This window comes from Mustela putorius, unplaced genomic scaffold, assembly GCF_011764305.1.
Source record: "Mustela putorius furo isolate JIRA1106 unplaced genomic scaffold, ASM1176430v1.1 tig00003853_pilon_pilon_pilon, whole genome shotgun sequence".
NCBI lineage: Eukaryota > Metazoa > Chordata > Mammalia > Carnivora > Mustelidae > Mustela > Mustela putorius.
The window spans coordinates 27,027,234-27,055,102 of record NW_025422005.1 but is presented as its reverse complement, the minus strand read 5'-3'; the positions used below and the strand labels follow the sequence as shown (position 1 = coordinate 27,055,102).

The window sequence follows — 27,869 nt, the reverse complement described above, 5'->3', positions numbered from 1 at the left end:
TTAATATTCTGCAAATAAAATCCATGGAAAAGATACACATTTATAAACCAAATCACGCAACTGAAGAAAATTGATGGAAAAATATAATATCGTATATTACCAATTAAAAAAAACTATAATAATACATTTTCATATTAGAAGGGTAATTTCTCATCTTATATTCTTAAATTACAACCATAAGTAGTTTTATAGTGAAGAGATATTTTTGCCTCTGTTCTCACCTAATCTTTGTGAGACAAATAGGCTGATGATTACTGTCTTCAGAGTAAAAAGAAAAAAAAATTCAGAATAGGCAAGTGATCTGCTCCTTGTCACATAGTGATTAATTGGCAGAGCTGCATGACCTTGGACAAGTTACTGAATTTTCCATTATCTGTTTCTTTTCATTTGTAAAATTATAATCATCATAATAGCTACCACAAAAGTTTGTTGTATTAAGTGAATAAATACACATAGAATATTTAGAACAATGTTGGTCACACAGTAAGCCCACTTACGCTCTGCTGTGTTCATGGGTATAACTCCAAGAATTCTCCTTTTTCCTGAATTATACATTTTTCCCTTCTTTATTAGATTATTTCCTTCAGTATACAGATATGCTATAGTTTCTCTCATCTTCAAAAAAATTAAATTCCCCTGACCTGACTTCCTCATTTGAACATCCCATTTCTCTGTTCCCCTTTGTGTCAAAATCTCTTAAAGGAGTTATCTCTAATTGTTCTTCTCCTATCTCTCTTAAATCTTCTCCACCTTCCCCTATCAATACTACTCTTACCAAGGTCCCCAGTGGGTTCCACAGTGCTAAATTGAGTGCTTCTTGGACATTAGGAAATAAACTCTTCCAACTTAACACATCTTGCCTTGCCTCCTTGCTCTGTCCTGGTTCTCTCCTATCCCAGTGACCTCTCCATGCCAGTCTCCTAATAAGCAACATCTCCCCAATTTAAAAATATTGGGGTGCCCCAGGACTCAGTCTTGGAGTCTTTTCTCTAACTACATTTACTTCCCGTATAATCTTACCCAGCTCCTGGCTTTACCACCAATATGGTGATGACTCTCAAATGTTTGTCTCTAGCGTAGACCGCTCCCCTGAATCCAACCTCATCTGTTCAACTCCCCAACCCCCACTCAACAGCTCCACTAGGATCTGCCAGCCGTGCTGACTTCTCCTATAGTTCTCCCCATCCCAATAAATGGCAACTCCATTTTTCCACTTGCACAGGACAAAAACCCTGGGATTGATCATGACTCATTTCTTCCCTCATACCTTATGTTCTATCCACCAGCACATCTTGTTGACACCACCTCCAAAAATTATTAAAAATATTTCAGTGGACCTCCCACCCCCATTCTCTATATTCTTTCCCTGATTTATTTTTCTACATAGCACTTATCACCAACTAACATGTAATATGTTTTGTTTCCTTATTGATTCATTTTTTATCTTCTCCCCTATTTGAATATAAGCACCTCAAGAGTAGAAATTTTTGCATTTTTTGTTCATTTTGTATTCCCAGGGCATAGAACAATACCTGGTACATAGTAAGCACGCAATAAAATATTTACTGAATGGTACATTAGCCATTAATACCACTTCTATTACAATTGATCTCAGTGATACAATAGCCAAGCGATTATGGGCTTGCACGAGATTAAACTATACGAGAAAGCCATGTTATTGATTTATAACAAGAAACCAAAATCGAGCAGCATAAAATATTGCACTTGACAATAGGGGCATTCTTAGAAAAGCAAGAATCCTAATATTAAGGATGGTGTAACTATCATGACTTGAAAACAAAGAAAAGGTAAGCAGGTGTTCTTAGCATTATAAAAATATCTACTACAGGACTACATCTTCACACTTGGTAAATTCCTGCTACACAGACCACAAGCCTTGAATCATCTCACCCAGACCCCTCTTGGGTAATGTCAGATTTAACAGAGCTTCTCTCTAAGCTTATTTTTTTCAATATTCCAAGATGATTCTTCTGCCTTTACACTTACATTTTTCTCATGTCGGATACTAACACTTAATAATAAAGTTTGAATTTACAGATAGTTTTTTTTTTAATTTTATTTATTTATTTGAGAGACAGAGATCACAAGTAGGCAGAGAGGCAGGCAGAGGGAGAGAGGAAGAAGCAGACTCCCCGAGGAGCAGAGAGCCCGATGTGGGGCTCGATCCCAGGACCCTGGGATCATGACCTGAGCCGAAGGCAGCGGCTTAACCCACTGAGCCACCCAGGCGCCCCTACAGATAGTTTTTTAAAGAGAGTTTATTTTTAAGTAATTTCTACATCCAACATTGGGGCTCAAACTCACAACCTTGAGATCAAGAGTTGCATGCTCCATCAACTGGGCCAGCCCCTGAATTTTCAGATAGTTCTAATTTCCCACAGACACTAATACTTCACCTACTTTTATTTATTTTATTATTTAAATTTCTGCTACCATTGGACAACGAGAGTGACTTTCTCCTTCATTCAATAAGTATTCACTTAAAGAACAATGATGTATCCAGCACTGTGCGACAATCTCCAGAGTAACCATGTATGAGACAGCTAAGCTGCTATTGAGAAACTTACCATCTTAGAAAACAAAGCCTCTTACAAGTATAAGTATGGTAAGAATTTAGAGAACAATATGATACATAATAAAGATGCATTTATATGCACTTAATGCATATATAAATATATACAATGCATTTATATGCATTTAAATATACAGAAGTCTACTTTTTCTGATACTTACCTGTTGACTCTCCGAGGTCGTTTTTCTGGTTTAATATCCACATCATAGTGATACACATCTATTTTAGGAATCTGAACCTGAAAATGATTGGCTAATAGTCGAATTGGTTTTCCAACAGTTCCAAGGCCAGGGCGACGAGGTGGTTGAAACAGGCTGGTTGGAGGTCCTGAAAGAGATTCAAAGACATTTGATGTGCTATTTGGTCATAAAGGATAATATTCCCTTCGTGATCATGACGATGATAACAATAAGATATAATTATTGAGATCTTATTATTCACTGGACATACTCTGATACAAAGAGTCTGTGGTATCTTTTAACCCAAGGTTTTCTAGATTTCTAAATATTTTGCCATGTGGCTATCATTTCGAATTTGGGGAACATTAAAATTATATAGACAGCATGATGAACTCCTCTCAGATATAGCCTACTGTAGAAAACCTCTTATAAGTATTAGTAGATCTACAGCTAGGTTTACAAATTTATATGCATTTTTTAAAAGATTTTATTTTTAAGTAATCTCTCTACCCAATGTGGGGCTCAAACTTACAACCCTGAGATCAAGAGTCTCGTGCTACACTGATGGCGCCAGTCAGGTGCCCCCAAATTATGTGTATTTTAAAATAAAACCATCTCTGGGCACCTTGGTGGCTCAGTGGGTTAAGCCTCTGCCTTTGGCTCGGGTCATGATCTCAGCATCCTGGGATCATCCCGCATCAGGCTCTCTGCTCAGTGGGGAGCCTGCTTCCCCCTCTCTCTCTGCCTGCCTCTCTGCCTGCTTGTGATCTCTGTCAAATAAATAAAATCTTACTAAATAAATAAAACCATCTCTAAGCTCTAGGGACTATCACCATGCTTAGGCTGGAGAAGATCCATTAATACTTTACCAACTAGCCTACATTATTATAATTTGCACAGACAGGAGCAGATTAATAGTAGTTATATTTTTATTAATTTACTTGCTAACTTAGATGGTGAAACAATATCAATAATGCTAGACTTTACTGTTAATAACCTAATGTTTATAGAAACTGGACAATGTGACATTTCTTGATCATAATGTCTAGCTTATTTATTTAACATTTATTCACTTACTACACGTCTAAACTCTGCTGTAGATTCTGGAAAAAGAGCTTCTGCCTTCAAAGAACTTACAGTTTAGACCAGTGTTTCTCAACCTGGGAGAGATATTATCCTCCAGGAAACATCTGACAAATGTTTGGAGACATTTTTGGTTGTCACCACTCAGAGGGAGCTACTGATATACAGTGGGCAGGAGCCAGCTAAACATCCTACAGTGCACAAGACAGCCCCCTACAACAAAGTATCTGTCCAAAATATCAATAGTGTTGAGGGTGAGAAACCCTGGTCTAGAAAGAGCAGTCATTCCAAATTATTCCATTGATGCTTCATAAAATAAGTCCACAAAAAGAAAGGATTCATAAGCTAAAGAAACTGCACATTCTCTCCCCTTCACAAAATTCCAATGAACATTATTATACTAAATTCTCTAGTAAGTTTTTTTTTTTTTAAGATTTTATTTATTTGACAGAGACACAGAGAAAGAGGGAACACAAGTCGGGAGAGTGGGTGAGGGAGAAGCAGGCTTCCCGCTGAGCAGGGAGCTGGATGTGGGCCTTGATCCCAGGACCCAAAGGCAGACACTTAATGTCTAAGTCACCCAGGTGCCCTCTGGTAAGTTTTATAATAAATAAATCTGTTTAATCATTTACCCAACTTATTTTCCCCCCTCAACTCTCTCTTTTTAGAATCAAATATCTGCCAATATGCAGGAGGTAAGGATTAAGGAAACACAAACTGGGAAATATTTGACTCTAGAAAACCTTACTTCTTTCTGATGATAATGTCAAGTAGACAATGGCCTAAAAAATAAACATCTTTTCTGTTATGAATAGGTGTTGAGTAAATTACAGTGATCACAGTGGAAAGTTATAACAGGTTCTTACTGCTATGGCACTTTGCCAAGAACAAAGGCAATTCACTACGGAGAGAAAACTTTGAAGTAAGAAGCTATTCTGGTCCAACATCACTTAGGAAAATCAAAGCAAACACTTTAATGAGATGTGTGTTGACAGATCTCCATATACTAATTCTTAAAGTTATGGAAAATCTCACATATTAAATTCACTGCTCAATCTATCCCTAAATTCTACTCATCCTTCAAAACTCAGGTTAGGTGTGACTTCCTTTCTGGAGGTCTCCCAGACTGGAAGATGCATTCTTGGTATACCCAAGACCCTCTGTACAAGGGAACACTCAGCACATGTACACAGAAATGGTATTTAATTATCGTCTCATTTACTAGCCTATATAAATTCTTAGAAGAAATTGCCCTTCAGTTCATTGTTATCTCCTCAATACCTCATCAAGGACTAGCACATTATAGGAGTTCAATAAATGTTGAACTGAAAAATACAGGCAAACCTCATTTAATTGCACTTTGCTTTATTGTGCTTTTCAGATATTGCATTTTTTACAAATGAAGGTTTGTGGCAATCCTGCATTGAATAAGACTATTGGTGCTATTTTCAAACAGCATTTGGTCATTTCATGTCTCTGTGTCACACTTTGGTAATTCTCCCAATATTTGAAGCTTTTTCATTATTATTATATTTGTTATGGTGATCTGTGATCAATGATCCTTGAGTTGCTACTGTAAATGTTTTGGGGTGCCATGAATTGCACCCCTATGAGACAATACACTTAACCCATTAATGTTTTGTGTTCTCACTGTGCCACTTACTGGCCATTCCCCTCTCTTCCTCTCTGTAAGCATCCCTATTCCCTGAGACACTACAACACTGAAATTAAGCCAGTTAATAACCTTAGGGGGGGGGCACCTGGGTGGCTCAGGTGGGTTAAGTCTCTGCCTTCAGCTCAGGTCATGATCTCAGGGTCCTGGGATCGAGTCCCACATCGGGCTCTCTGCTCCACAGGGAGCCTGCTTCCTCCTCTCTCTCTCTCTCTGCTTGCCTCTCTGCCCACTTGTGATCTTTCTCTGTCAAATAAATAAAATCTTAAAAAAAAAAACAAACCCTACAAGGGCCCTTAAGTATTCGAGTGAAAGGAAGAGTCACATGTGTCTCACTTTCAATCAAAAGCCAGAAATGATTAAGCTTAGTGAGGAAGGCATGTCAAAAGTCAAGACAAAGGGCACCTGGGTGGCTCAGTGGGTTAAAGCCTCTGCCTTCAGCTCAGGTCATGATCTCAGGGTCTTGGGATCGAGCCCTGCATCGGGATCTCTGCTCAGGGGAGAGCCTGCTTCCTCCTCTCTCTCTCTCTCTCTGCCTGCCTCTCTGCCTACTTGTGATCTCTGTCAAATAAATAAATAAATAAAATCTTTAAAAAAAAAAAAAAAAAGTCAAGACAAGCTGAAAGTAGGTCTCTTGGGCCAGTCAGCCAAGCTGTGAATGCAATGGAAAAGTTCCTGAACGAAGTTAAGAGTACTATTACAGTCAACACATGAATGATAAGAAAGCAAAACAACCTTACTGCTGATATGGAGAAAGTCTTAGTGGTCTGGAGAGATCAAATACACCACAAAATTCCTTAAGTTAAAGCCTAACCCAGAGCAAGACCTAATTCTCTTCAATTCGATGAAGCCTGAGAGAGGCGAGGAAGCTGACAAGAAAACTCTGAAGCTGGGGGTACCTGGGTGGCGCAGTTTGTTGGGCGTCTCACTCTTGATTTCGGCTCAGGTCATGAGCTCAGCGTCCTGAGATCAAGTCTCCCCAATCCCTGCCTTCTCCGGCTCCATGCTGAGATGGAGCCTGCTTGAGATTCTTTCTCTCCCTGTCTCTTTACCTCTCAACCCCTGCTTATGCTCTTTGGCACATGCTCTTTAAAAAAAAGAGAGAGAGAGAGAGAGAAAGTTTGAAGCTAGAAGACGTTGGTTCATGCGGTTTAAGGAAAGAAGCCGTCTCTAGAACAGAAAAGTGCAAGGCGAAGCAGCAAGTGCTGATACAGAAGCTGCAGCAAGTTATCCAAAAGGTCTAGTGAAGATAATTAATGAAGGCAGCTACAGATTTTCAGTGTGGCTGAAACAGCCTCATATCGGAGGAAGAGATCATCTAGGACTTTCATAGCTGGAGAGACGAAGTCAATGCTTGGGTTCAAAGCGTGCAAGGACAGACCAATTCTTGTTAATGGCTAATGCAGCTGGTGACTTTAAGTTCAAGCCAATATTCATTCTGAAAATCCTAGGGTCCTTAAGATTTATGCTAAATCTATTCTGCCTGTCTTGTATGAATGAAATAACAAGGACTGGATGACAGCACATCTGTGTATAACATGGTTTACTGAATACTTTAAGCGCACTGTTGAGACATACTACTCGGGAAAAAAGATTCCTTCCAAAATATTATTGCTCAGGAACAATGTACCTTGTCACTCACAAGCTCTGACAGAGGTGTACAAGATTAGTGTCATTTTCATGCCTGCTAACACAACATCCATGCTGCAGTCCAAAAATCAAGGAGTAACTTCAACTTTCAGGACTTATTATTTGAGAAACACATTTTGTAAAACTATAGCTGTCATAGAGAGTGATTTCTTCTGATAGATCTGGGCAAAGAGAATAGAAAACCTTCTGGAAAGGAGTCACCATTTTAGATGCCATAAAGAACACTCATGATTCATGGGAAGTGGCAAGCTATCAACATTCACAGGAGTTGGGAAAAAGTTGATTCTAACCCTCCTGGATGACTGTGAGGGATTTAAGACTTCAGTGGAGGAAGTAGCTGCAGATGTGGTAGAAACAGCCAGAGAACTGGAATTAGAAATGGAGCCTGAAGATGTGACTGCAGGACTGCAACCTCGTGGTAAAACTTTAAGGGATAAGGGGTTGCTTTGGTAGATGAGCAAAGAAAGTGGTTTCTTGAGTCAGAATCTATTCCTGGTGAAGATGCTTTTAATATTGTTGAACTGACCACAAAGCACCTAGAATGTACAAACTCCATTGTTAAGCAGTGACAAGGTTTGAGAGGACAGACTCCAATTATGAAAGAAGTCCTATTGCACCTAAAATGCTATCAAACATCACTGCATGCTACAGAGAAATCATTCGTGAAAAGAAGAGTCAATTGATGTGGGAAACTTCATCGTTGTCTCATTTTAAGAAGTTGCTGTAGTCACCTCAAACTTCAGCAACATTACCCTGATCTGTCAGCAGCCATCATCAAAGAAAGAGCCCCCACCAGCAAAAAGATCATGACTCACTGAAAGCCCAGATGATGGTTAGTACTTTTTAGCAATAAAGGATTTTTACTTAAGGTATGTACATTTTTTAGACATAATGCTACTGCACACTGAGAATACAGTATCATGTAAACCTAAGTTTTATATGCACTGAGAAACCAAAACATTCATTGGGCTTGCTTTATTGTGATATTTGCTTTATTGTAGTGGTGCAAACTGAACCCGCAATATCCCCAAGGTATGCCTGTACCTGTCATCTTTGTAGCAGCTTCAGATAAAGACCAAAGAGAAACCCAGTCATTCCTAAAACCCAAGAATTGACTATTATTTTTCACTTAAGCAAAAGTACATGATTTATACTAAAAATATGGTTGCTTGGAATTGACTTCCACTTCCGGTATACAAGAGATCTATTCTGGGCGTGGTCAGACATTTAAAAACAAGGAAAGAGGTAAATAATAAATAATATCAAAGATGATAGGCATACTGAATTAACCCAACTAAACCATACTGACAAGTTAGCCCCACATAGTCTAAGGTACATTTAAATAATCATTGTATCATAAACCCAGCTTTATGATAGAAATTCAGAAACAGAAATGTGGAGCAAATGATAGGGCTTTGATTTTAAATTCTGACTAGAATTTAGGTTTCTTTTTTCTTTTTCTTTTTTAGATTTTATTTGTTTGACAGAGAGATACACAGTGAGAGAGGGAACACAAGCAGGGGGAGTGGGAGAGGAAGAAGCAGGCTTCCCACCGAGCAGGGAGCCTGATGCAGGGCTCAATCCCAGGACCCTGGGACAATAACCTAAGCTGAAGGCAGACGCTTAATGACTGAGCCGTCAGGTGCCCCTAGAATTTAGGTTTCCTAATTCCCAGCCCAGTGCTTCTTCTTTCCCAATGTACTTCAGAGATATATAGATGCCTTAGGATTGTGAAGTATTTGATGCCAAAAGGATCGAGGCAAAGGAAATAAAAGAAGTGGGATTAATGGAGAAAGGTAAGTACTGTGTGCCTTTTCTTTGGTAAGAGAGAAAAGCTAGAAGGCAAGTGGTCATTTCTTTGAGTAAGTTTAGGAGATTTATTTAGAAAACTATGATCTAAAATTTTCCTAAGGCTGGTTTCTTTGAATTCAGCAAACTAGTTACAGGGAAATAAAGCACAATGGCTAAGGCAGAACCACACTGTGTAGGTTTCAATCACGGTTTTACCAGTCCTTAACTGCATGACCTTGGGCCCGTTTCTTAGTCACTGTGTGCCTCAGTTTCCTCATCTATAAAAGATGGGAGGTGTGGTAATACTAGCATCTACTTCATAAAACAATTGTCAGGATCCCATGAGATAATGTACACATAAAGCTTAACACAGTGCCTCATAATAGTAAGTGCTCAATAAATGTTAGCTGTTACGACTATACTTGCATACATGTTATAGTCAGTGCTCAAAAGTCCCTGGGCTTTATAATGGTCATATCTCCAAAAGTTGGTGAGAAAGTCAGAAAATTCTATCTTCCGAAGAGGGAACAAATATTATTTAACACCAATTGGATGAAGTTAGTCTTAAATGAAGAAGAGGGCAACAGACTAGGGGTCAGATGACCCAGACTCATCTGCATTTCACCACTCAGCCTTGAGATCTTGAAGAAGTGACTTTAGCTCTCTGAATCACTTTACTCATCTGTAAAATGGGACTACTGCTACCTTGCCTACCTCACAGAAGTTCAAATGAGTTAAGAGCTATGAAAGCACCTTCCAAACTGTTAAGCACTGTAAAAATAAAAGTTATCATTAATATAGCCAAAATAAATGGTAATCTGACTAACTATATTTCTAAGCTATTATAGTCAGAAACCAAAATGGGGTAAGAAGAGAGCACAGCAAGACCAGGAATGCGTCAGTGATTATTCAACTGAGGAGGGCACAAAGCACTAGACTGGTGTGCTTCAACAAAGCTGAAATGCTTCTCTAAGTTCTAAAACAGCCTGGATAAAATATCCCACAAGACTATCAACTCCCTTTGCTCCAATTCTATGCTCAGCAAGCAGCTTATTATTAACTGGGTTTCCAAGATACTGTGAGACCTGAAAAGGGGTTTGCTAGACAGCAGAAAGAAAATATTCTAGTTAGCAGAAAAGATCTATGTGACATTTTGATTTATACATTCATGTTAAAACTGTGCTTAGTGAGAATTAATTTTCCACAATCCTGAGTGAGCTAAGTCTTCAAATCTGCAAAAGCTAAAATCACCCCCACCCCCAAAAAAAGTCCCTAGGAGGTTCCTAACTACCAGGTTGATCTTTTCCATGACATTCAGTTTGTATACATGGTTAGTTACATAGTCTTTTCCAGCAGCAGCTCATAAATGCAACAGTTGCTTCAATTATGGATTACTAACAGGGAGGGAAGAAGAAACATTTGTTGAATATCTACAATGCATTAGTTTCCACAATAAGACTCCTCATATGCATTATCTCATTTCATTCTCACAACAATCTTGCAGCACATAATTATTATTACCCTCATTTTACAGATGAGGAAATGAAAGTTCAAAGGAATTAAGTAATTTGCCCAAGGTTATACAACTATTAAATGACTAGCTTGGATTTGAACAGAAATCTGTTACATTCCTAAAGACATGATCATGCCTGTGGCTGGGGGACATAGCTGAAGTAACCCGGTATAATACTCAGATTCAGGTTTACCAAATAATATTAATATCACAAAGCCAATTTATTTTAAAAAGGCATATGAAAGTTGATTATGAGGGCCTTTAAAAAATACTTTAGGCAGCAAATTAAGGTGGGGGCCTTTAAAAAATACTTTAGGCAGCAAATTAAGGTGGGCTTTAATCATTCAGTTTTGTAAATGAGTTCTAAGTAAACAAACCTGCAGTTTCCAAACTCAAATGGTAAACTGAATTTTCTACATACTGAGAAAATGAAATGCTCTACAACTAAGTCCACTATGTAGATAAGATTTGATATTAAAGTTAATTCTATCACAGCCTTTAAACCCTGCCCTACTTAGCCAAGGCATTAGAAACCTGTTGGGGTTTGAGGAGGGAGCACCAGCTTCCCAACCTGCAGAACATTTGCTACAACCTGGAAAGTTTCCTCTGGCTTGGGCCGACTGGGAGAGTTAAACAGAGGTCATTCATGAAGATGGGGAATTACAGTTTCCAAAGCACTTTCACCTTCATTTAATCCTCACAACTACCTAAAACCCAGTTAGAAGAGAACTCAGGGCATTAAAGCCTGTACTAGAATGGGCTCTCTGATAACTTGCCTGTCACTAAGGTCACAGCCTCTGGGACTGCTGCACAGACTGACAAACTCATAGGACCGTATTTCTCGAGACTTCAGGGCCTTCGAGAAAGGGTGGGTACTTTTCCCCTTGGCCTTTGGGGGTCATGAGAAGTCTTTGGGGGAAGTTCTTCTTCCTTATTTGAGGGATCTGGACCGTCTACCAGTGCAAAGAAAAACACAGGTGTGGCCCCATGCCAAGAATACCCCTGGTAGTAGGAGGGGGTCCTTCTGGGTCCAGTCCATCCAGGCCTCAGATGAACACCCGGCCCAGATCATTCTTTCTGAGGCCCAAACTCGCCTGCCTCAACCCTGAAGCACAGACGACCTCCCCGAGGTTGAGTTAGGTCTCCCGGCTACCTGGGGCTGGGGGTCACCATCCTGGGCCTGCCTCTCTTAGACCTCAAGCGGTGCCTCATCTCTCCAGGCTGGAGCGCGGTCTCCGCCCCTCAAGGCCCAGGTCAGCTCCCTCCGCCTTGTGCTACGGGGCACGGATCCCCTTCCCCCACGCCTGACGGCCCGAACCCAGGTAAGCAAGGGCCGATGGGGGGAGACTGGGAGCGACCCGCCCGCCCGCTCACCCGCCCACCAGTCCCCGGGCCGCAGCCAGCCCCGGCCCGAGCGCGCTCCTCACCCGGTCCCAGCGCCTCCATGGCGGCGGCGGGGGCCGCCTCGCCCCGGTCCCCGGTGCCTCCCGCTCCGGGCCCCGCCGCCGCCGCCGCCGCCGCCGCCGCGTAACGCTTGATCTCCGGAATATTGGCGCTGGGGGTGGCGGCGCCGCGGAGACGCGGGCGCTGGGCAGGGGGCGGCGGCGGCGCCCGGCCCGGGGACAGGGACCCGGCTCCCGCGGCTCTTCCGGCCTCAGCGACAACAAAAACAATCCCCGCCGCCGCCGCCGCTGCCAGCGGGAGCGGGAGCGGGAGCCAGCGCGCGCGCCCGCCGGGCGGGGAGGGGGCACGGGGCTCGCGCGGCGCAGGGTCCCGGCTCGCAGGGGGGGCGTGCGCGTCCCCGGGCGCCCGGTCAGCGGAGCCCGGCGGGGGGCGGGACGGGGTGGGGCGGGGTCGGGCGCGCGCCCGGAGGGGGCAGTGCCCCGAGGACGTGTCGGGCGCGCGCGCGCCTGTTCACACCGCCCTGTCGCCCAGGACAGCCAGCCGGGCAAGAGGCTGTGGGGGGCTTCTTGCGGTGGTCCCAGAGCCTCCAGGCAAACGGTACCCCGCAAAAGATCGGGATTCCAGACCCTGCTGATCCACAGACGCAGTTCGCTACTTCTGGCGGAGGAAAGTGCCCTGTGATTCACATCAGGCGCCTCTCCTTCTTCCTCCCACCTCAGACCCCTTCTTTCTCCTCTGTCTCCTCTTTCTCTACTGTCCTAGGACAGAGGACACTAGGGTCACCCAGACGCAGCCCCTTTCCCCCATTGCTTCACCCAAATTGTACACCCAGTTGTCCTTCCCTCCCCATGCAGCCTGAAAGCATCCGGGGAATGGACCATGATGCATGAGACAGTCTCTTGCTAGTTCCACCACAAGCACCTCTAGTCAGAAAGTCACCAGGCACTTCAGAAGGGCAAGTCTTGCTTTCTCACATGACTTCCTCTTAGCAGCCAAGAGCCAAGGGAGCAACACCCAGTCCAAGATAGCATGGCCAGCCCAGTGACACCAGCACCTTTGGGGCTTTTAGCTGACTATTTGAGTTGGAGAGCATAGCACTACAGGCCAAGAAACAAAATGAGGGAGCTTTTGTCCACCATTTAAAAAGGCACAATGTGGAGTACCTGGGTGGCTCAGTATGTTAAGCTTCTGCCTTCAGCTCAGGTCACGATCTCAAGGTGCTGGTATCAAGGCCAGCATCCTGCTCTCTGCTCAGCAGGGAGGCTGCTCCCTGCCGTCTCTACCTGCCTCTCTGAGTACTTGAGATCTCTCTCTCTGTCAAATAAATAAAATCTTTAATAAATAAATTAATAAATAAATAAAAGGGCACAATGTATGTGTTGTATTAGTTTGCTAGGGCTGCTATCACAAAGTGCCACAGACTGGCCCAAACAACAGAAATTACTTTTCTTGCAGTTCTGGACACTAGACGTCCAAGATCAAAGGTTGGTTTCTTCTGAGATCTCTCTTTTCTGCTGGTAGATGGCCGTCTCCTCACTGTGTCTTCACATGATATTCCCTCTGTACATGTCTGTCAAAATGTCCTCTTCCTGTAGGGACACTAATCATGCTGGACTAAGGCCCAATTTATAGACTTTTTTTTAAAGACTCTATCTTCAAATACAGTCACATGCTAAGATAGTGAGGGTAAGGATTTCAATATATGAATTTCATATGTTCAGTCTATAACATGTATGATGAGATATTCATCTGAGCATCAAGCCAGAGAGCCTGCTAATTTTTGCCTGTAATAATAAAAAAAATCTTAGGGCCACTCCTTGGCCAGACATTGTATTGTGTTTTTCACATGTCATTTAATCTTCACAACTACTATAAAGTACATATTTTAAAGGAAACAAGCTCAGGGACGCTAAGGAAGTCAGACTTTGCATTAAATGATAACTCAGTGAAAGATGGGAAACTGGGAGTTCTAAATCCTGCATTCTGGTTCTGGCTGCTTCCATCCCTGACTGGCTATGGAAGTGGGACTTTTAACTGAGTGACTAGATTCTAGTATCTAGGGATACTGTATTCCAAATTCTTTCCATAGCACCATGCCACTTCTCTGTTAAACCACATATTAACGGGAAGCAGCAAGAGGGGGCACGAGTTTGAAGAGGAGGAAGTACTCATAAAATGAACAAACTGGTTTGCAGCTAAGAGGATAAGAAAAACCAAATAGAAGTCAAGCTTTGAGTTACACCTAGTAGCCACCTCCCTTCTCCTCTACTCCAGGCTAAATTCCTCCCATAGTTTAAACAGTACTAGTGGCTTCCAGCCTGTTGAGGCTGATTTTCCCTCTTGCACTTCCCAACAAATTTCCCCCATGTTCTATTTGGTACCCTGAGCAAACATGATAGTTTGTTTCCTGTACCGAAAATAGCCTCAGAAACCTGAGTATGAAATGTAATTGCCCTGTACTTTCAGTCGGGACTGCAATACTTCAATCCCTACTCTCTCACCCCATCATTCCTGACCACTCTGATCTACATTATCCTTCCCAAACTCACTCTAGCACCCACTGCCCCCTTCCCAAAGACCCTTCGGACTGAACCCTCCCAAACCAAAGTCCTATAGTCAGTAAACTCCCCTAAGCCTTGGCCTGTTCAGCAAGCCCTCCCCCCACTTCCTGCTGTGGCAGAGTAGAAGCCATGCCCTAGAATACCACTTCCCCCTCAGCTCTCTCTGATGGTGGCTGCTCATTCTCCCGCACCCCACACATCTACAGGACAGGGTGGGGGCTGGGTAGAGAATTAGCCATATATTTGCCCCCATTGCCCCAAACCTTGAATTCTCATTCTCGTATTAAAACCACTTGCCATCTGGCCAAACCACCATAGGGCCTCCCTTGGTGGTATAACTACCTCAGCCCCTAGTCTTATGTCTCAGTCTAGGCTTAGCTCCCCATACGTTATAAATCCTTGAAGACAGGGCCTACGCTTTATTCGGGTATTCAGGTTTGTGTGTCTGTTGCCTAACGCATTATGTGGCACCAAATGCCTACTCAGGGAAAATTACGGGACAAATGAATGAATGAATGAATGAGCAAGTAATGTGCCAACAGTGGGAGCTAGAAGCGGTTCAATGGAGGGGCCTAGGTGAAAAACTCTAGGTGAACTTCCAGCTTCTTCAGAGCACAGACTTTCACATCAGATGATCCCGGGTTCAAATCTCAGTTCTATATAGCATAATAGCTCCAAGTATCTGGAACAAGTCCCTTCACCTACTGCTAAAGGAGTCAGTAAGGAGGAAGTTAAATCATATATGTGCATGTTCCTGTGTTTCTGACCCAATATATGTGCCCAATAGTCACTAATTTTCCTGCCTTCCCTCCTTCCCCCGGGCTAAGATCTGCTTCCCTGCCACTGTCTTGCTGTCCTTTGAGAGACAGTGTGTACCCAAGATCTCAGCTCAGTCCAAGAGAGGGGAGCAGAACCATCAGGGACTGAGCATGTTTTCACATCCTGTGCCTGAACCACCTGAGGACAGGGACTTGGCTCACCCATTTGGGGGTAAGAGCCAGAACTTGCTCTGTCAAGGCTTATGAATGAAACTAAACCTCTCCAATATGTCAATGCTCCCCTGAGATCAGAAAGAGCCAGAGGGATCCTTGTTAGCAGACGCTGTGCCAGAAGGCTGGGTTCCAGCCACCAGCGCTGTTTGTGACACTCCAACCCTTGTCTGGACCACTGGCCTCTGTTGATGTTTTGACTCCCCAGCCTCTCCTCATACTAACATTCTGCAAGTCTGGAGCTTTGAAGTCTGGGAGAAACTTCTTTGCAGTTTATCAGTTGGGCCATGGGTTTTACTCTTTTTTAGCTGGGGAACCCCTTATTCAAACAAAAATCTTAAGTGGCAGCTGAAGTGGAGCCACTTGGCTGAGGAGGACAGGGACCTGCATTGGACACTACCAAACAAGACTAGCTTGCCAAGAGACACCACCTGGCATCCAAATGGAATTTCTGCCCACCTGCTCTTACTCTACTGGCAGCCTCGCTCTTTTGCATTTTTTAAATTGAGATAAAATTCACATGATAAAATTCGTCATTTTAATGTGTAAAATTCAGTGGTTTTTAGTGTATTCACAAGTGCAATCATCACCACTATCTAATTCCAGCACATTTTCATCATCCAAAAGAAACCCTGTACCTCAGCCTTTAGAAACCTCTAACTTGCTTTCTGTCTCTATAGATTTGCCTATTCTGGACTTTTCATATAAATGGAGTAATATAGTATGTGCTCTTGTATTTACCATAATGTTTTCAAGGTTTATCCATGTTGTAACATGCATCAATACTTCATTTTTTTTTTTTTTAAATACACTTCATGCCCAGCACGGAGCCCGAGGCAGGCCTTGAACTCATGACCCTGAGATCAAGACCTGAGGTGAGAGCAAGATTTGGATGCTTAATTGACTGAGCCACCCAGGTGCCCCACTACTCCATTGCTTTTAATGCTGAATAATATTCCACTGTATGTATACACCATATTTCGTTGATCTATTCACTAGTTGATGGACATTTGGGTTGTTTCCATTTTTTGGCCATAATATTGCTGTTGTGAACAACCATGTGCAAGTTTTTGTGTGGGTACACATAATTTTTGTGTGGATATATAATTTCTCAATTCTTCTGGGTATAAACATAGGAGTAGAAATACTCAGTTATATGGTAAATCTATGTTTAACTTTCTGACAAAATGTTTTCCACAGTGCCTATACTATTTTATATTTCCATCAGCAATATGTGAGTACTCTAATTTCTACACATTCTTGCTGATATTTGTTATTTTCAGCTTTTAAAAAATTATCCCTATCCTCATGAGTATGAGGTGGTATCTCATTGTATATTTGGTTTGCTATTCCCTAAGGACGATTGATGTTGAGCATTTATTTATGTACTTGCTGTCTATTTATTTAACTTCTTTGGAGAAATGTTAATTCAACTCTTTGCTCTTTTTATTTTTTTAAAGATTTATTTATTTATTTGAGGTGGGGAAGAGGTGAGGGAAAGGGAGTGAAAGCCTTAAGCAGATTCCCCACTGAGTGTGGGGACTGACCCAGGGCTCAATCCCAGGACTCTGAGATCATGACCAGAGTCAAAATCAAGAGCTGGACACTCAACTGACTGAGCCATCCAGGTGCCCCTGAAGCACAAAAATTTTTAATTTCAACAGTCTGAATTTTCTATGATTGTTTGTGCTTGTTATCATATCTCAGAAACCTAATCCAAAGTCATGAAGATTTATTCCTGTGTTGTCTTTTAAGCATTTTATAGTTTTAGCTCTTACATTTAAGTCTTTGATCTATTTTGAGTTTGCTTTTGTGTATGATGGGAGGTAGAGTTCAAATTCGTTCTTTTTCATGTAGATACACAGTTTCTTTTTTTTTTTTTTAAGATTTTATTAATTTATTTGACAGACAGAAATCACAAGCAGGCAGAGAGGCAGGCGGGGCTGGGGGGTGCTGTGGAGAGCAGGCTCACTGCCCAGCAGAGAGCCCTGTGCGGGGCTCGATCCCAGGACCTTGGGACCATGACCTGAGCCGAAGGCCTTAACCCACTGAGCCACCCAGGTGCCCCAGATACACAGTTTCTAAGCACGATTTGTTTAAGACTTCTTTCCCCTATGGTCTACAACCCTTGTCAAAATCAATCAACTGCCAATTGTAAGGGTTTATTTTTGGACTCTCAATTCTATTCAATCTTTGTCTTTTGTTATGCTAGTATCACACTGTCTTGATTACTACGGCTTTGTAGCTTGGAAATCAGGTAGTGTCAGTCCTCCAACTTTGTTCTTTTTCAAGATTGTTTTGGCTCTTCTGGGTCTCTTACATTTCCAGATGAAATTTAGAATCAGCTTGTTCACATCTGCAAAAAAAAAAAAAAAAAAGGCAGTTGGAATTTTGATAGGGATTATGTTTTTTTGTTTTTTTTTTTCTTTTTTTGCCCCCCCAATAGGGATTATGTTTAATCTGCAGATTAATTTGGGGATTGTTGGCATTTTGACAGTATTAAATATTATATTCTATAAACACAGGATATGTTTTCATTTCTTTAGGTCTTCTTTAATTTTTCTCAACAATTTTTCAGAGTGCAAATTTATACTTCTTTGGTTAAATTTATGCCTGAGGAGTGCCTGGGTGACTCAGTCTGTTAAGCATCTGCCTTTGGCTCAGGCCATGTTCTCAGGGTCCTGGGATCCAGCTCCACATCAGGCTCCCTGTTCCTCATGGAGTCTGCTTGTCCTCCTCTCTCTCTCTCTGCCCTTCCCCCTGCTCATGTTCTTTCTTTCTCTCAAATAAATAAAATCTTAAAAAAAAAAATTATTCCTGAGTATTTTGTTATTTTTGGTGCTATTATAAGTGGAATTGTCTTCTTAATTTCATTTTTGAATTGTTCATTGCTAATATATAGAAATGCAATAGATTTTTTTAAATTAGTCTTGCATCCACAACTTTCCTCTAGCAGTTAATTTTTATGTGTGTGGATTTTTTAGCATCTTCTATATATAAAATCATGTTATCTTCAACTAGAGACAGTTATTGCTCTTTTCTAATGCGTATGCTTTTTCTTTTATATTCTTGCTTAATTGCCCTAAACCTCCAGTACAATATTGAATAGAAGTGACCACCTTTTTTTTCCTTTTTTTAAAGAAGTAGCCCTCTTCTATTTTTTTTTTTTAATATTTTATTTATTTATTTGATAGACAGAAATCACAAGTAGGCAGAGAGGCAGGCAGAGAGAGAGAGAGTGAAGGAAGCCGTCTTCCCGCTGAGCAGAGAGCCCGATGTGGGGCTTGATCCCAGGACCCTGAGATCATGACCTGAGCCAAAGGCAGAGGCTTTAACCCACTGAGCCACCCAGGTGCCCCTGAAGTATCCCTCTTTTAACAAACTAATGGTTACCAGAGAGGAGGGGAATGGGGGATGGGGGAAATGGTGATGGCATTAAGGAATACATTTGCTGGATAAGCACCAGGTGTTGTATGGAAGTGTGGAATCAGTGTATTGTACACCTAAAGCTAATATTATATCATATGTTAACCAAATAGAATTTTAATAAAAACTTTTTAAAAAGGTGTTTTTGTTTTGTTTTGTTTTGTTTTTTGGTGGACTCAAGATGGAGGAATATATGTGAGAGCCTTGTCCTCGCGAATTGTGGATGACTGTGGGGGGGCTCTTTATCAGGGATACCACAGTTGGTGGTATCTTTCAATCACTCAAAGGTTTTCACAATTCTCCAGTGGAAGTAAACCACAGACTACAAGGGAGTTTCACAGCTATTAAAACCGGGGCTCCACAGTTGAGAGGTAGCTTTGCAGTTTGTGGAGGTTTATTTTTCATGACTGACTGCATTATGGTTCAAGCCAGAAGGAAAGATTCCTGGAACTCCATCACAAGTGTTGCCTTAACAGGAGCCATACTGTCAGCAAGAGATGGATCAGTGGCCATCGTTGGGTCCGCAGTGATGGGTGGCATTCTAGTTTTAATTATAGGACCTGGTATCTTGTTGATAAGATTTATCTCTGCATGATTTCCCAATGGTCCTCAGTTTGCTAAAGACCCCTCTCAGTTGCCTTCTGCCCAGTTACCATCCTCACCTTTTGGAGACAATCGACAATATCAATAGGACTTCTTTCCCATGATTTCTTTAACAGAATGAGCTGTAGTTTAAGAGAGGATTTCAGAAGGTAAATTATGGTCTGTTTTTAAAACAATAGGTGGGACAGCTATGCCCACATAAGCTTTGAAGAGATGCTTGGGTCTTTTTTCTATTTAAAGGAACATGGTGGGGGCAGATGTTAAAAGATAATGCATTTATGTATTCACACTTGGATTGCATTTGTGATCAAAATGTCTAATATCTATAAATGAAAAATAGTAAATGCTTAGAAGATGAAAGAGCAGAGGGCAAACAACAATGAAACATGTCCATCATTTCCTTGGGGGATTCTCTGCCTGATATTACTATCCTGTCAGTGAAACAATAAAACAATACCTGGAACTTAAAAAAAAAAAAATGGCCCTTTTTTGTATTTTGTAAGCAGTCAGCTTTCTATGTATTCATGATCTAGAGCAAGGAATAGAGACATTGGCAATTATATTTGATTTTGTCACCTTTACGAGATGGCATAGCTACTCAGGAGTGAGGTACCTACTAAGTGCATGAGGTTTGTTGTTGGTGTTTTTTTTTTTTTTTAAGATTTTATTTATTCAACAGAGAGAGACACAGTGAGAGAGGGAACAAAAGCAGGGGGAGTAGGAGAGGGAGAAGCAGGCTTCCCGCTGAGCAGAGAGCCCTATGCCGGGCTTGATCCCAGGAGCCTGGGATCATGACCTGAGCTGAAGGCAGACACTTAATGACTGAGCCACCCAAGCGCCCCAGTGTATGAGGTTTTGACAAACAAATCAATTAATATGTTTGCTTTTACTTCCAGCCTTTGCTTCTTCTACTACACTTTTTAACTGGGACAATTGATTTTTTTTTTCTCTCTTCTTCAAGCTGAAATAAAGGGAATGAATTAGGGAACGAGATAAATCTAGATTTGGATTCCAATTCTATAGTGTTATTCTCAAATTTCAGTTCTAGAGGCCACATGACATTTAATAAGTCACCTCATCTCTCTCAACCTCAGCTTTCTCATCTGTGAAATGGGGATGACACCCTTTCCTAGGGTTATTGAGATGACCAAAGAAGATGATTAATGGAAAGCACCCAACACTGTGCCTGGCACTTTAAGGGCTCCAAAAAAAGCCCAATCCCTTTGACTTCCACCCTAGCCCAGAACAAGCCTTCTTTATCTATAGGTTGGGGATGGGGAATAACTGATTTTAGAAAGACCATTCTAATACCCAGACTTATCCAAAGTCTGGAAGGTTTTTCAGGAAGTAGTGAGCTCCAGGCCCCTGACGGTATTGAAGCAAGTTTGAAATGATGAAAAAAGTAAGGTCAGATGACTTTTGTGGTACTTTAGAGTCTATTAAGTTAATATGAAAATATTCATTGGCTTATATGTTACTGAATTTTTTCAGCAACTGTTTATTGAGGATTTGCTATGTGTCAAACCCTGGACTAGGTAATGGGGATCCAAGAATGAGCCAGAGAAGTGGGGTTTCCCTTCTCATGCAGTTCGATCTTGAAGTGAGACTAATAATAAACAAAAAAAATGAGTAAAAAGAATACGATAAGACCCGGGGTGCCCGGGTGGCTCAGATGGTTAAGTGTCTGCCTTCAACTCAGGTCATGATCCTGGGGTCCTGGGATCAAGTTCTGTGTTGGGCTCCCTGCTTAGCAGAGAGTCTGCTTCTCCCTCTGCCTCTTCCCCTGCTTGTGTTCTCTCTCTCTCTCAAATGAATAAATAAAAATTTTTTAAAAAAAGAAGAAGAAGATAAGACCAAGTTTATTGATCATAGAGAACTGTAAAACTCCAGCACTGGGGGAAAATATAGTATATAGAACTCATGGTTTGAATGGCTAAAGAATCTCATGATTCTTGAATCTTTGAGTTTAATTTTTTTCTCTTTCCTTTTTCAACCAATTTCTTATTTTACCAACTCTCTTGTATTTATTTGTTTATCTATTTATTTTTAAAGACTTTATGTATTTATTTGACAGATAGAGATCACAAGCAGGCATAAAGGCATAAGCCCGATGTCGGGCTCCATCCCAGGACCCTGGGATCATGACCCAAGCCGAAGGCAGAGACTTTAACCCACTGAGCCACCCAGGCGCCCCACCAACTCCCTTTTAAAAATATTTTTTAACTTTCATTCTTACATTTATATTCTATCCTTTCAATGTATTTAATTTTATTTTATATATCTATCTATATACATATATAAGTTTTCCCTTTTTTACAATTTTGAGATGTAGTTTCCTCTTACAAACAAACCAAAATACTCAGGATATAGCGTATTGCTCTGTTCTGTTCAACCGTCTGTTTGTATTCCTTTTTTTTGTCCTTTAATTTTCATTTTTATAGTTACAGTCTATCCTTTACATTTTGTTCATATAAAAGTTTTTTAAAATTATTTTTAAATGAATATATAATGTATTATTAGCCCCAGGGGTACAGGTCTGTGAATTGCCAGGTTTACACACTTCACAGTACTTAGTTTGTTTGTTTCTTTACAATTTGGGGATCTAGTTTTCTAACAAACAGGCCAAAATACACACAGGATCCAGTGTATTGCTCTGTTCTGTTCAACCTGTCTGATTATATTATCTCTCTCTCTTTTTAAAAAGATTTTATTTACTCATTAGAGAGAGAGACAGAGAGGGGCACCTGGGTGGCTCAGTGGGTTAAAGCCTCTGCCTTCAGCTCAGGTCATGATTCCAGGGTCCTGGGATTGAGCCCCGCATCGGGCTCCCTGCTCAGTGGGGAGCCTGCTTCCCCCTCTCTCTCTGCCTGCCTCTCTGCCACTTGTAATCTCTATCTGTCAAATAAATAAATAAAATCTAAAAAAAAAAAAAACAAACTTTAGAGAGAGAGACAGAGAGCACGAGCAGGGAGAGAGGCAGAGGGAGAAGCAAGCATACTCCCTGTTGAGCCGGAAGCCTGATAACATGATGTGGGGCTCTATCCCAGGACCTGGAGATCATGTCCTGAGCTGAAGGCAGACACCCAACCACCTGAGCCACCCAGGTGCCCTATATTCTCTCTCTTTTAAAATTTTAATTTAATTTTTTTTTTTCATTTTGGGTCTTTTCTAATTTGTTTGGTATATAGTTCTCTGGGCTTGTTGTTGCCATTTTAGTATTTTGTTCTCTTATTCAACTTTTCTTCCCTGCACAGAATGGCAAGACAGAAAAACTCACCTCAGAAAAGAGAACAAGAGGCAATACTGACTGCCAGAGACCTAATCAGTATGGATATAAGTAAAATGTTGGAACTAAAGTTCAGAATAACAATTATAAAGATACTAGCTGGGCTTGAAAAAAGTATAGAAGACATTGGGGAAGCCCTTTCTGGGGAAATAAAAGAACGAAAATCTAATCAAACCAAAATTAAAAAAGGCTATTAATGAGGTGCAATAAAAAAATGGAGGGTCTTACTGCTAGGATAAATGAGGCTAAAGAGAGAATTAGTGATATAGAAAACCAAATGACGGAGAAAAAGAAGCTAAGAAAAAGAGAGATAACTACTGGACCACGAGGGGAGAATTTGAGAGAGAAGTGATACCATAAAGCAAAACAATATTAGAATATTTGGGACCCCAGAAGAAGAGGAGAGAGAAAGGCGGGGCAGAAGGTATATGGGAGCAAATTATGAACAGAGAACTTCCACAATCTGGAGAAGGAAACAGGCTTTCAAGTCCAGGAGGCACAGAGAGTCCCCCTCAAAATCAATAAAAAATAGGTCAACAACCTAACATATAATGGTGAAACTTGCAAATCTCAGAGACAAAGAGAAAACCCTGAAAGCAGCTTGGGACAAGTGGTCTGTAACCTACACAGGTAAAATATTAAACAGGCAGTGGACCTATCCACAGAGACCTGGCAGGCCAGGAAATACTGGCATGATATATTCAGAGTGCTAAATGAGAAAAATATGAAGGCAAGAATACTTTATCCAGCTAGGGTGTCATTCAAAGTTGAAGGAGAGTTAAAAGCCTTCCAGGACAAACAGAAACTAAAAAAATATGTGATCACTAAACCAGCCCTGCAAGAAGTATTAAAAGGGATCCTTAAGTGAAGAGAGAGCCCAAAAGTAACATAGACCATAGAGGAACAGAGACAATACACAGAAACAGTGACTTTAGAAGTAATACAATGACATAAATTCATATTTTTCAGTGTAGATACTCTTAATGTAAGTGGACTAAATGGCCCAATCAAAGACACAGGTGTCAGTTTGGATAAAAAAGCAAGACCCATCAATACGCTATCTGCAAGAGTCTCATTTTAGACTCACAGACACCTCCAGATTTAAAGTGAGGGGGTAGAAAACCATTTATCATGTTAATGGACATTTTTTAAAAAGCTGCTGTAGCAATCCTTACATCAGACAAATTCATTTTTTTAAAAGATTTTTTATTTATTTGACAGAAAGAGACAGTGATAGAGGGAACACAAGTAGGGGGTGTGGGAGAAGGAGAAGCAGGCTTCCCGAAGAACACGGAGCCTGATGTGGGGCTTGATCCCATGACCCTGGGATCACGACCTGAGCTGGAGGCAGATGCTCAATGACTGAGCCACTTAGGCATACCAGACAGATTAGATTTTAAACCAAAGACTGTAATAAGAGATGAGGAAGGCACCATATCATAATTAAAGGGTCTATTCAATAAGAAGATCCAACAATTATAAGTATTTATGCCCCTAAAATGGGACCAGCCAACTATACAAACCAATTAATAACAAAATTAAAGAAACACACCAACAATGATACAATAATAGTATGGGACTTTAACATCCCACTCACTGCAATGGAGAGATCATCTGAGCAGAAGATCCAGGCAATAAGGGCTTAGAATGACACACTGGACCAGATGGACTTCACAGATATATTCAGAGAATTCCATCTTTTCTTTTTTAAGATTTTATTTATTTATTTGATAGAGAGAGAGAGAGAGAGAGAGATCACAAGCAGGCAGAGAGTCAGGCAGAGAAAGGGGAGGAAGCAGGCTCCCTGCTGAGCAGAGAGCATGATGTGGGACTTGATCCTAGGACCCTGGGATCATGACCTGAACCGAAGGCAGAGGCTTAACCACTGAGCCACCCAGGCACCCCCAGAGCATTCCATCTTAAAACAAGAGAATACACATTCTTCTTGAGTGTACATGGAACGTTCTCCAGAACAGATCACATGTTGGATCACACATCAGGTGTCAGCTGGTACTAAAAGATTGGGATCATTCCCTGAATATTTTTGGACCACAATGCTTTGAAACTGGAACTGAATCACAAAATGAAATTTGGAAAGAACTCAAATACATGAAGGCTAAAGAGCATCCTACTAAACAATGAATGGGTCAACCAGGAAATTAAAAAATAATTGAAAAAAGTCATGGAGGGGCGCCTGGGTGGCTCAGTGGGTTAAGTCGCTGCCTTCGGCTGGGGTCGTGGTCTTGGAGTCCTGGGATCGAGCCCCGCATCGGGCTCTCTGCTCAGCAGGGAGCCTGCTTCCTCCTCTCTCTCTACCTGCCTCTCTGTCTGGTTGTGATCTCTCTCTGTCAAATAACTAAATAAAATCTTAAAAAAAAAAAAAGAAAAAAAAAATCATGGAAACAAATGAAAATGAAAACACATCTTTTCAAAACCTTTGGGATGCATGGAGCGCCTGGGTGGTTCAGATGGTTAAGCGTCTGCGTTCAGCTCAAGTCACGATCTCAGGGTCCTGATATTGAGCCCTGCATCAGGCTGTGCGCTCAGTGGGGTGTCTGCTTGAGATTCTCTCTCTCCCTCTCCTTCTACCCCTCCCCTGAGCTGTGTCCCCACAAATAAATAAGTAAATCTTTAAAGAAAGGAAGGAAGGAAGGAAACTAGACCACTAGAGATCAATGAGATCAACAAAGGAGTGAGAATTCAAGAGGACAGAGAAAGAAGTCCTGAATCACTCCAACATTTGGAGGTTGGCTTAATAAGAAGCCAGCAAAGGAGACTGGGAAGCATCAGCCAATGAGGCAGAAGTAAACAAGGAGAATGGTATATAATTGAAGCTAATAAAAGAAAATGTTTAAGGAAGTGGTTAACCATGTTGAAAGCTTCACAGAGGTCAATCAAGATAAGAACAACAGAGAAGTGAATTTGGCAAACTAGAGGTCAATGGTAGCTTTGACAAGTGCACATTCAGTGGAGTGAAGAGGTTAAAAGGTTGGTTGGATCATTATGAAAGGTTAAGAAGCAGAGAAAGCAAATATAGACAACTTTTCCGTAAGTTTTGCTATGAGTAGGTATAAGTGGAACCGTAGCTGAAGAGAGATATGCTGTCAAGGGAGAATTGTGTTTATGTGGGTTTTGAGATGAGACATCCTAAGGCCTGTGATTTTGGTGATGGAAATGATCCGGTAGAGAAGGAGAAATTGATGATACAGCAGAGAAGGAATTTGATCCTTGGGAAGACACAAGAACGTGGGATAGGTGTGTAGAGCCAGGTGAAAAAGCAATGACTAGGATCCTGATGCAGATCAGAAAAGTTGGTAGTCTCTCTCTTTCTCTCTTTGTCAAATAAATAAATAAATAAGAAAGAAAAGTTGGTAGGTTAGGTGGGAGGAAGATGAATCTGAATGCTTCTACTTTCTCAATGAGTTATAAACTGAAGTCATATGAGAGTGAAGGGGACAGAGTATGTTGGAGGTTTGAAGAGAGCAGAAAAGATCATATTGGACAGTGGGAAAATGAAACTATACCAGGGGAGTATAGCAACATTACTGGGCAGGATCGAGTTTCATTTAAGGTTTGTAGTCAGAAATTTCAGTTCATGAGGCCTGGGTGGCTCGGTGGGTTAAGGGGCTGCCTTTGGCTCAGTTCATGATCTCAGGGTCTTGGGATTGAACCCCACATCAGGCTCCCTGCTCAGCAGGAGAATTTGCTTCTCCCTCTCTGTCTGCCTCTCCCCCCTGCTTGTGCTCTCTCTCTCTCAAATAAATAAGCAAAATCTTAAAAAAAAAAAAAATTCATTTGAAGCAGCACATTTGAGTGATTTTCTCCAGCCATGTCCAACTGCTCAGACACAGACATGGACTACTCAGTCAGAGTTGGGTTTAGGAGGACTTGGAGTTCTGTCAGGGAATGTAATGAAGAGAAAGTGACAAGAGAAGTATGAATATGTACAATATTGTGATTGCAGTGATGTACCATGGAATCTAGACTGGGAGAAGGAAAAAGTGAGAACATGAGGAGAGTGGGATAATTAGAAAAGTGATGATTTTTTTTTATTTTTTAAAGATTTTATTTATTTATTTGACAGAGAGAAATCACAAGTAGATGGAGAGGCAGGCGAGAGAGAGAGAGAGAGGGAAGCAGGCTCCCTGCCGAGCAGAGAGCCCGATGCGGGACTCGATCCCAGGACCCTGAGATCATGACCTGAGCCAAAGGCAGGGGCTTAACCCACTGAGCCACCCAGGCGCCCCAGAAAAGTGATGATTTTGATGAATTAGGGGACTTCATGAGTTTTTGATTCAACGCTAATATATGTATTGATTTCATTCCTTACAGAAGTAGAATAAAGGAAGAAAGTCATACAATTATCCTGATAGATGCTGAAAAAAGCATTCAGTAAAATCCCACACTCCTGTTACACACACACACACACACACACGCACACACGCAATTATTAGTAAGCTGGGAATAGAAAGAGATTTTCTAAGTGAGTTAATATATGAAGAACTTTCAACAGTAACTATTATAAATATATAGTAACTTTTGGCTATTATTATTATCTTTCCATAATGTGATAAAAAGCATCTACCAGAAACCAAAGGTAAACATTGTACTTACAGTGGAAGTTCCCCATAAGGGGATGCCCACACGATCCCTATAAAAGCAATCATTCAAAGTTAAATGTATAAATATTATATAGAGATATATTTTATCAAATTAAATACTTTGGTTAAATGCAGGTGCATCCTATTAACTTGAACATGTTACTGTAATATGCACAATCTGTGCTACTTGTGCAAGGAAAGGGTATAAAAAGTAACAGGAAGTTTTTGGGCAGGTCTTTAGTCTCCATGAAACTCATCTCAAACTGTTAACATCTTGTTCCCCTGGTCGGGACATTTCTAGGGGACCAAGAGAGGTCAACTTCAGAATATCTTTCATGATGTCTCACTGTCTGTTGAATGAAGTAGCTCTAAGTCAACAATTTGTTTAGATAATACATTCATGCTTCTGCTAATTGAAAGTCTACCCACCAAATTACTTGTTAAAATAAAAATGGCAAATCCCACTAAGTTAAAGTACAACAAAAGCATGTCAATGATCATCTGTACTAGTCAACATT

General features: G+C 41.2%; 1 protein-coding gene across 3 annotated transcripts in view; it reads right to left on the bottom strand.

The window, feature by feature from the left end:
• The window catches only part of LOC101680004 (argonaute RISC component 4), a 39,305-nt gene extending 26,984 nt beyond the window's left edge, over positions 1 to 12,321 (bottom strand). For 2 of the 3 annotated variants that reach the window (XM_045064187.1, XM_045064189.1), the window contains exons 1-2: positions 11,909 to 12,321; positions 2,755 to 2,920 (exon numbers count right to left, since the gene is read on the bottom strand). In XM_045064187.1, coding sequence (XP_044920122.1) covers positions 2,755 to 2,920; positions 11,909 to 11,927 — 185 coding nt within the window. In that variant the 5' untranslated portion in view covers positions 11,928 to 12,321. Of the gene's footprint in view, positions 1 to 2,754; positions 2,921 to 11,634; positions 11,818 to 11,908 lie in introns of those variants that run through there. The other variant, XM_045064188.1, reaches the window with a different exon arrangement.
• Between the last annotated feature and the right edge of the window lie 15,548 nt (positions 12,322 to 27,869).